The sequence below is a fragment of the Maniola hyperantus genome, chromosome 22, assembly GCF_902806685.2.
Source record: "Maniola hyperantus chromosome 22, iAphHyp1.2, whole genome shotgun sequence".
In the NCBI taxonomy this organism is placed as follows: domain Eukaryota; kingdom Metazoa; phylum Arthropoda; class Insecta; order Lepidoptera; family Nymphalidae; genus Maniola; species Maniola hyperantus.
In genome coordinates this window covers 1262599-1273046 of record NC_048557.2, presented here as the reverse complement: position 1 = coordinate 1273046, position 10448 = coordinate 1262599, and the positions used below count along the sequence as shown (strand labels likewise).

Below are 10448 nucleotides of genomic sequence, written 5' to 3'. Positions count from 1 at the left end.
ACCACAGACCAATAACCAGTCAGTGTGCTGCCACTTCAAATTTTCGTTTTACCCTAGTTTTCAGAAATCCCCTTATACAATTACCCCCAAAAATTCAAAAACCTGATTCAGTGCTATAAGTATTTTATTTATTTCTCATTTATTTACATATCTCATCACTATCATATTTTTGACAAATGTTTACAAAAATAACAAAACAAAAATAACAAATAATAAAATAATAGAACTAAATAAAAACAAGTAATAATCTTCTTAATCTAAATATATAAAAGGATTGACTGACTGACTGATCTATCAACGCACAGCTCAATTTACTGGATGAATCGGGCTGAAATTTGGCATGAAGATCTACTATGACGTAACTTCCGCTAAAAAAGTATTGTTGAAAATTAATCTCCTAGGGGGGTAAAATAGGGCTTTTAAGCTTCTGTAGTCCACGCGGACGAAGTCACGAGCATAGGCTAGTAAGTAATAATTATTAAGCGATGCGATCCGTTGCGTTGCGTTGCGGTGCGGTGCGATGCGTTGCGTTGCGTTGCGATGAGATGCGATACGTTGCGATGCAATGCACCAGTGGGCAGTGAGGCGTAAAAATATTAGTTGGCGTACGTTTAACAGAAGTCGAAGTTGAATTAAGTATTACGTAGGCAGCGTTCAGAGGCAAACAGAATAAGGCTTTTTCAAGCGAGATTACAATTAATTAAAAGAAACAAAGCAATTAATATATTCAAAGCAATTAATTATAATCATCATTAATTTTTTATTTTTTGAAAATAACCCAAACTTAATAATAAGGATAAAAATAAAACTAGTTTTAATCAAATTAAGGTCTAGAAGTACTTTATGATTAAACCAAATTAGTGCAATCACTCCTTTATTTTATGGAAAATATCAATTCTAGCAATACTAAAATTTAAAAGATAGGAATCCAGAGCCAGAGCTTGTTCTAAGACTTCTCGAAGACAGTTGAATCCAGATTAAAAATAATTTGTAAGCGTCCATAGGCACAAAGAACTGACGCGGGAAAAGTTTATGTTGGTCTAGATTGTTTTTGATTTAGTTCGTCGTGGAAATTGGAAAGGTGTAGACGTACGTTATGTCTATCGCATATAAACTTGGTGATTTAGTTTGGTATGTTCCTAAAACTAGTTGTTCAATGCTGAAAATGTGTATTAAATAATGTGCATAGAATATAATTTTATTATTCTTCTTGTTTCAGGGCTAAAATGAAGGGGTTCAGCCCTTGGCCCGGCCGGGTGAGTCTTTTCGTTATGCTACTTTAACGTAGAAAATGCTGACTCTAATAGATATTATCAAAAAAAATGTGCAGCAGAACTACTAGCGTGGTCTTCTTAACTTACTCAAAGTTATTATAAGATACTTTTTTGAAGTAGGTAATAATAATTAGCGGGAACTTTTCCTGCAAGCATAATTAGACGCTATTAGGGTTTTAGGTTCCACAGTTTCGTAGGGACACTATCTACTTACTCCACCAATATTACATTCATTTCAAACATTCATAACATTAACAGTTACGCACTAATAGAGCTTAACTTCCATGTAAATAAATGCTTAACCAATTCATATTACATCTCACTTTCTCTCAAAGTTAGAAATCTGTTTGTTAAAAAGAGATGGAACACATCTATTTTGGTGGCAAATGAAGCTATAATATAACCCTTGTTCGTTTCCAGGTGGCTGTACCAACTCCTGAACTGAAGCCCCTCAAGAAGGCAACAAACATCCAATGCATTTATTTCTTTGGGACTAATAACTAGTAAGTATTTTAAAGTTACCTGTTTAAAAATGGAACATCCACTATTACTTAGTAGAAAGTTGGAGTTGTTTGTTTGTCAGAGTTTGTTTGCAGAGTCTAGGGTATAAATTCTCTGGGTTACAAAGGTATATAACAATCTAATTATTATGCTAATTCATTTTAATGTACTGCTATCTTTTTCTGCAGGGAACATTGTGTAAGGGATAGAGCTACTCATAGGGTGTTTGTGCAGTCATCTGTATTCGGTTTGTGTCTGGAATCCGGATTTACAGAATTCACAGATGAGTGCACATAATATTATTATTGTGAACAACTGAATTAGTGCCAAAGTCCATAAATTGCCTGTTCTGAACAGTCTTTAGTGGAAGCTAGGATCAGTCCAATTATAAGACCCCAATATGTTACCTATCAGAATTATTATTTTTTTAAATTAGGGAAGCTAGCGAAAATGTTAGTGAGAAGTTAGAGCATGTCAGTCAGTTGAGAAATAAGTAAATTACTTCATATACAGAAATAAATCAAAATACTTCTATATAGGAAAAACCCAATCACAGGACACTCGTAACACAAGCTGTCTTAGGTGAGTGTCTAAGCACTCCTTTCGCAGGATCACAATATGTAGAACAGCATAAGTACTATTGTAATAATTTGTACAGAGAATTCAACCTCAAGAGTATGCAAGGTTTCACATGAAAACAAAATCGTAAAATGTTTTATGCTAAGCAACTGCCTAAAGCTTGGCGATCGGTGGATGTCTGGCTATTAGGCGTCTATAGGTGGTGGTATGTGGGTGTAACACTACAAATATGCAGGTCACTCAGCTTCTGCTGAGACTTGGGTGCTTTCAGACACAAACCGGCATTTGTGCAACCATTCCAACACTGGACTGGAATTCCAGCATTGCTGTAATGAACATTATTCCAATCTTTACTGGATTGGAATGATCATTCCAATCTTACTTTTTAATAATTAATAAAGTAGTAAAAAAAATAAAAATTGATCAATATTTAATTGAGAATCTTTTTAAGGATTTATCCTGATTTTATAAATATGATATCGTCCTGTAACAATTTTTTAAAGTATTTGCAAGGGCTTTAACTTGTTTTAATATTAATTTATTTTAAGTATTGTATTTTGCAATATTGTGTTTAGGTATTGTTATTTGTGATCAATAAAACTTTTATTATTTACTAGCGGATACCTGGCGTGTGCTTTTACGCTAAAAACATTTGCCTAATTCATTTTTTTATTGGTCTAAAACCATCTTCACATGAAACCTTTCTAATGAAACTGGTTTGGGGCACATCAGTTAGATAGTTTCAAAGTCTATAATGGACATACTTAGAAACATTTTTTGTGTTTTATATATTACTAGCTACCCGCCCCGGCTTCGCACGGGTAGCTTATTACAATTGTTTAAAAATAAAATATCGCCTTAACTGAGAGTAACAACTTACAATAATGTAGCTTTCTATTGGTGATTCTTTGCTCACTGTGTGATAGCTAAACTGTGCCTTGTCTCTAAATACTATATAGTATTATTGTTTACTACAATAATACTATTTAGTATTTACAGAATAGAATAATATTAGGTATATTATGTTTTTTTATTTTTTTTATTCAGATACAAGTTAGCCCTTGACTGCAATCTCACCTGGTGGTAAGTGATGGTGCAGCCTAAGATGATAGCGGGCTAACCTGGAAGGAGTATGGCAGTTTTTATTAAACCCATACCCCTTTGGTTTCTACACGGCATGGTACCGGAACGCTAAATCACTTGGCGGCACGGCTTTGCCGGTAGGGTGGTAACTAGCCACGGCCGAAGCCTCCCACCAGACCAGACCAGAAATTTAGAAATTATAAAATTCCAAACCCCTGCCAGGAATCGAACCCGGGACCTTCCACTATTAAGACCACAGCGCTCAGCACTGCGCCAGGGAGGTCGTCAAATGTTTGTATTAAAATGTATTTAAAAAACATTTCCAATTGAATATTGTACCTGAGTATGTGTAAATATTAAGGCAAAATGTAAAAGGGATTTTCTATAATCTTCTATCTCATTGTTTTACCCCTCGATAAAAGATTTGTTTATTTTGATCGATCAAATTAAAAGTGATTTTATTGCAGTAATCGACAGTTTGTTGTAAGAATAATTGAAATAATGTACGAAACAATTCTTATTTATAACCTTCTTATTTATAAAAGGTTCCTTTTTTCCTTTTGGGTTACAAAAAAGAACATAGTGCTACTTAAATAATATACAAACATTCCCCTATCCTTATCCATCCCTTTCATTATGCACCGTGCAGAGAAGGATAGCACGCGTTTTAGTTTTGTTTAGAGTTTTAGTCTATACAACAGAATTAGCTACATTGGCCATCAAGCTACGAATAACAATATCTTTGTTAAAGCCAACAAGTTATAAAAGGCTGCCACTCGCATAAAAAAATCGACGTGGACTCACGCTACGGCCACGGGGGCGTACGGACTAACCAATAGTCCAACAAATTCCCCCATCCCAACGTCATCCTAAGCCGTGGTCCGAGCCTCACAGGAGGCGCCCTTAGGAGGACGTTGCCCCCCGATCTCTCAAATCCTTCGAGCCCTAAGGCTAGCCCCCAGGCGGAGCTTCGCGCTCGTCACCCCTCCCGGTGACGCTGTAGCGGCCAGTAGGGGCTACGTAGCATAGCCAATGCGAAACAACACACACAAAAAAAAACTTGTTTGGAATGACCATTCTATTGCGCATAATAACTACATAGAGATCGTTGGTCTTGGCGAGGTTAGCGCTTCGCTTCGACCTACTCCGCGCTAATGTGTTGTAAAGCCTTAATAGGTACTATAAGTCCCGCCAATTGCTATTGCGCTGGAACCATGCCTCATTAACATCGAAATGACGTCATTTTGACGTCAACTGAAATAAAATAAACCATCAGCTCGAAACTTCAGTCTAGCGGCGGCCACGCGCATTAGCAATTTGCGGGACTTATAACAAAGTATTTATGCTCCAATGTTTGCATTACATCTTTGTACACTTTGATTGTCAATAGTGGAATTTGTATGATAATGATGTTATGGTGATAATACTCGTAATTAATTACGTAAACTTAAAACTAAAGCTACGAGGGTTCCAAACGCGCCCTGGTGTGAGCAGAAGCCCACAACAAACTCAGCTGGGTATTATTTTTGTTGTCACCATTTCACCTTATCGCTTAGTCTGTGGCCCAGTTGAGAGCGGGTGCGTCCTGCGGGGCGGCCAGCGGTTGCGATGCCATACTCTCCGACTCGCTCCTGATTAGAACACGTCCATCTCCAATCTTTCCAACGAATCTTTGTTCCAATTATTAAATTGGTAAATTAAACTAGATGACGATTCAAAAGCACTTGTAAAAGCTTACTTGAATAAAAATATATTCTATTCTATTCTATTTTATTATATTATACTAGCTTATGCTCGCGACTTCGTCCGCGTGGACTACACAAATTTCAAACCCCTATTTCACCCCCTTAGGGGATGAATTTTCAAAAATCCTTTCTTAGCGGCTGCCTACGTCATAATAGCTATCTGCATGCCAAATTTCAGCCCGATCCGTCCAGTAGTTTGAGCTGTGCGTTGATAGATCAGTCAGTCAGTCACCTTTTCCTTTTATATATTTAGATTCTAATTTTTTGTAAATATTAAGAGTTTGTTATACACGTTGCCTGGCTGCCCCGCGGGAGGCACCCGCTCCCACCTGGGCCGCAGACTTAAAAGTCAAACTTAATAAGAAGAAGAAAAAACCAGCCATGTGCGACTCAGATTCGCGCACTGAGGGTTCCGTACTACAGTCGTATTTTTTCGGCGTTTTGTTCGATAAATCAAAAACTATTATGCATAAAAATAAATAAAAATCTGTTTTGGAATGTTGGCTAGCCACAGCCGAAGCTTTACATTGTAATAGGAATTTTGTACATAAAGGTTGTTGTCAACAGTGCGTGGATCGAAGAGCACAACATCAAGCCGTACCACGAACATAAGGAGCAGCTGATCAAGTCCTCCAAGTCGGTCGCCTTCAAGGAGGCGGTGGCTCAAATTGAAGACTTCATTGTACACCCCGAGGTTAGTCAACTTTTGAAAAAAACCGGCCAAGTGCGAGTCAGGCTCGCGCACTGAGGGTTCCGTGGTACAGTCGTATTTTTTCGACATTTTGCACGATAAATCAAAAACTATGATTCATAAAAATAAATAAAAATCTGTTTTAGAATCCACAGGTGAAGCCCTTTCATATGATACCCCACTTTATATAGTTATCTTACTTTGCTAATTGAAAATACTATTATTAGTTCATGACCACAATTTAATTTTTTTGTGTGATGTAACCACAAATTCATGGTTTTCAGATTTTTCTCCTAATGTCTGCTATAAGACCTACCTACCTGCCAAATTTCATGATTCTAGGTCAGCGGGAAAAAGTTTTTGACAGACAGGCAACAAAGTGATCCTATAAGGGTTCCGTTTTTCCTTTTGAGGTTCGGAACCCTAAAAAGTCTAAAGTAAAACTTTTTTATTTCACCATAGCCGCAACGCTCACTGGTAAAGATGTGGCGCTGTATGCTTCTTGATAACAATTTCAGGAGATTGAGGAGAAAAAAAAATCGACCCCACTTTATGTGTAGGGGAAGTACCCAAAAAAAAATTGTTTAAAAAGTTTTGTTAACGCTTTGTCCGCGTGATTTATATGTATACACATGCCAAATTACAGCTTTTTAGTGATCTATGAGTTAGCCGCGCGGATAGACGTACAAAGACACGTGCTCACCACTAGACCTTTATTTTACGTACAACAATGTAAAACATGTAATGGTATGGAACCCTGTCAAGACGCGAGCCCTACTCGCTTTTGACCGCTTGGTTTACATCATCAACCGACAGACGTCCACTGCTGTACATAGGTCTCTTGTAGCGACTTCCACACGGTCTTGCGCCGCCGTGCATCTGCTTCCTGCGACTCGTCTGATGTCGTCCGTCCACCTTGTAGGGGGGTCTTACAACGCTGCGCCGTCCGGTGCGAGGTCGCCATTCCAGAACCTTGGCATCCCAACGTCTATTTTGTTTACATTTGTATCGTAATTGTCGTAGAATTTCGGAGACTTGGACGAGCATGTCCGCAACACCGAGGAGGATTTCGATAAGCTGAAGAGCGACGTCCAGGACGAAGAGAGTTCTGAGGACAAGCCGGCGGCGGAAGTGGCCGCCGCGCCTGAGGTGAAGAAGAAGAGCGGTACACCCAAGGTAATAGAGATCAAAGTTTGTTTGCAAGACTTCTTCAGCATGATCTTTTTAACCCACTTAAAAAAAGGAGGAGGTTCTCAATTCGACTGTATATTTTTGTTTTGTTTGATTCGCGATTACTCTGTCAATTATGAGCCGATTTTAATGACCCTTTTTTGTTTTATAGAACACACTTCAGAGGTGGTCCCGTTTCAATTTGGTAAAGATCTGATGAATATCTTCGGATATGGAGAACGGAACTCCTCAATGGATAATAGTAAATTGCTCGCGATCAGTGTTATCGCTTAGTAAACAGTAGGTTTTTAACCAGGCATAGCATATTTTAATACAATGGGACCACTAAAAATTATAAAATATTTTTAAACGACTTCAAAAATAATTACTAAAAATTAAAAAATAGTTTAATTTATTTCCGACTTTATTATGTTTACTAGAATTAATGTAGTTCTACAATAATAATTTTTGGAGTCGATTCTGACGATTTCTGACTGAAATTTGATTTTAGTTTAGGTTTGCATGCATGCATTGCATGCCCCCAATTGCATGTCATATCATTGAAACCAAGCAGTTTGGCGTGACCTATTCTATGACTACCCATAATTATTATAAATGCGAAAATGTGTTTGTTTGTTTTTGATTCACGTCGCAATAGAGCAACGGACGGGCGTGATTTTTGCATAGGTTATAAGTATGGTTTAAGACCTGGAGAGTGATATAGGCTATTTTTTTTCCTGGAAAATCAAAGAGTTCCCACGCGATTTTTAAAAACTTAAATCCACGTGGAGGAAGTCGCAGGCATTAGCTAGTAAACAATAGTTTTAAGTACTGATGTATTCTATATATTTATAGATTCGTTTGGGTTCAAAGGTGAAGCCAGTAAAACGCTCGTCTTCGGCTGGGCTCAAGGCGACGCCGCGCAAGAAGGCCAAGGGGCGGTCCGTCACCGACACAGAGCTAAGCGACAAGCCTTCTATGCTCAACCATTCTTTCTCCAAGAAATCCAGCCTTCTGCATCGCCCCTCCAACATACTGAGACCTGTAAGTACAAATTGACAATTAAGTAATGTTTTTTAGGGTTCCGTACCCGAAGGATGCCAACGGGACCCTTATTACTAAGACTCGGCTGTCCGTCCGTCTGTCTGTCAGTATTTAATGAACCATGATAGTTAGAAACCTGAAATTTTCACAGAGCTTGTATTTCCAATGCAACCGCCGAGTTTCTTGCTGGTTCTTCTCGGTAGGAAAGGCATTCTGAACCAGTGGTAGATGCCTCTGATGAGTCTGACGATTCAAAAATACTTGTAAAAGTTTAATTGAATTAAAAATATTATTATTTCTTTTATTGCCTATATTTCTTAAAACGCACATAACTCCGAAAAGTTAGAGGTGCGTGCCCGGGATCGAACCTCCGACCTGCGATCAGGAGGCGCACGTCCTAACCACTAGGCATCACAGCTTATAAATACCACAAACTATCTATTGAACTTCACCGTTATGCCAAATTTAATTTAATTTAAAATAACTTTATTGTTAATAGATTTACAGAGAGTAAAAATACAGGATACACTTAAAAAACAAAGGGCGACCTTATCACTAAAGTGATCTCTTCCAGGCAACCTATACTTAAGAACTTATAGAACTGTAAGACGGGGAGTCGCAATGTAGCTATAAATATAATATATATATAAATATATATAGGTATATATAAACACATACACTCTAATAGGTACATACTATAAAATATAATATAATATATACAATGTACATGTATATAAATACTATTTAAAATCAATATAGTATAATTAAATAAAATAAATAATACATACTACATAGCTAACTGTACAAATAGTTATGGCAGAAAATCTACAGTGACAGATAGTGTTTCTTGACACGGTTTTTAAAGATTGCCAGCGATTTGGAGCGTCTTATTTCGACCGGAAGTGCATTCCACAGCGAAGCTGCTTTTACAGTAAATGGTTCCGCGTAGCCATGCGTATTATGTTTGGCCAAAGTACATAGATCTGAGTTAAACACCCGAAATTAATAATCGTCATCATCATGATCAACCCATTGCATGAGCACGGGTCTCCTCTCAGAATGAGAAGGGTTTAGGTCACAGTCTGCCATACTGGCCCAGTGCAGATTCAGATTGGTAGACTTCACACACCTTTGAGAAGAGAGAATTATAAAGAACTCTCAAGTACACAGATTTCCTCACGATTGTTCCCTTCACTGTTAGTACGTTTGACAGTTTTCTCCTAGCTTTAACCGTTTAAAAAAACTCGACAGTAGACACAAAGGGGGGTTGGGGTAAAGGGGGGAAAAATCATTTTTCGACTTGCTTCCACATCTATATCGAAGTTAAGCTACACATATACCAAGTTTCATGCTTTCTTCCGGATGGGACCGAACATCGACTATTTTCGAGCTAACGAGCCGTACTACAGCTTACCTACTTAATATCAGTTTATCCAAAAACCATTACCAACCTTCGGTGGTGTATCCAGGAGACGCCGCCGCTGGACCTGGAGAACGTGTCGGAAACGCTCCTGGAGAAGAACATCAAGGCGAGCCAGATGAAGTTCGGCTTCCTCGGGCTCGGCATTATGGGCAGCGGCATCGTCAAGAACCTCCTCAACTCCGGCCACAAGGTGCTCGTGTGGAACCGTACCGGCGTCAGGGTAAGTGTTTAACGAATATGTATAAGGACTTTCAGCTGATGTTTTTTTTCCACAGGTTATATATATCAATTGAGCCATAAACGTCAAATTATTGATTTTCGATCATCGATATAAATAACAAGATATGGTCAAGCGAACAAAATTTTTCATGGTTTTGGAACCAAATAAAACAGTGCCACCTCTTACAGCCGTACTCAGATTCGCTAATCGTTACTTAAGATTGAGTTAAAACGAGACAAATTTATGATATAATTAGAGATATATCACTTACATAAATCTGTCTCGTTTTAACTAAACTTAAGTAACGATTAAGCGACTCTGAGTACGGCTGTTAGATACTAATGAACGACCTTGCAATGAATGAGGTTGCATTGGTGTTAAAGCACTACTGAGTCAGTGCCATTTTGTTTGTTCAATAGCCCTGTACGAAGTAATATATAAGTCAATGGTTTCGATCTTTTGTGCTCCAGTTAAAGCGATTACGCACTGCACTTCCGTCATCCGGGTTCTCTCCGTCATCCGTGAGAATATCTCGGATGTGCCTCGGATTCAAATCGGACATATGACGTAGATATGTCAAAGATGTCCACGGATTTGGATCAGAGATCGGATTTGTGCGTAGGCAATATCCGTTTTTATATCCGTATTTTCACGGATTCGGATCGGATGAGTGCGTAACCGCTCTTAGGCTGCAACATATAGAGCGTATAGGTACTTT

At 38.3% G+C, this 10448-nt stretch overlaps 1 protein-coding gene across 3 annotated transcripts in view; it reads left to right on the top strand.

Moving 5' to 3' along the window:
* Positions 1–1022: 1022 nt before the first annotated feature.
* Positions 1023–10448, top strand: part of Ndf (Nucleosome-destabilizing factor) — a 65816-nt gene continuing 56390 nt past the window's right edge. For 2 of the 3 annotated variants that reach the window (XM_034980371.2, XM_034980370.2), the window contains exons 1-7: positions 1023–1131; positions 1220–1256; positions 1695–1777; positions 5750–5876; positions 6897–7049; positions 7899–8087; positions 9557–9730. In XM_034980371.2, coding sequence (XP_034836262.1) covers positions 1097–1131; positions 1220–1256; positions 1695–1777; positions 5750–5876; positions 6897–7049; positions 7899–8087; positions 9557–9730 — 798 coding nt within the window. In that variant the 5' untranslated portion in view covers positions 1023–1096. The remainder of the gene's footprint in view (positions 1132–1219; positions 1257–1694; positions 1778–5749; positions 5877–6896; positions 7050–7898; positions 8088–9556; positions 9731–10448) is intronic. The other variant, XM_069506133.1, reaches the window with a different exon arrangement.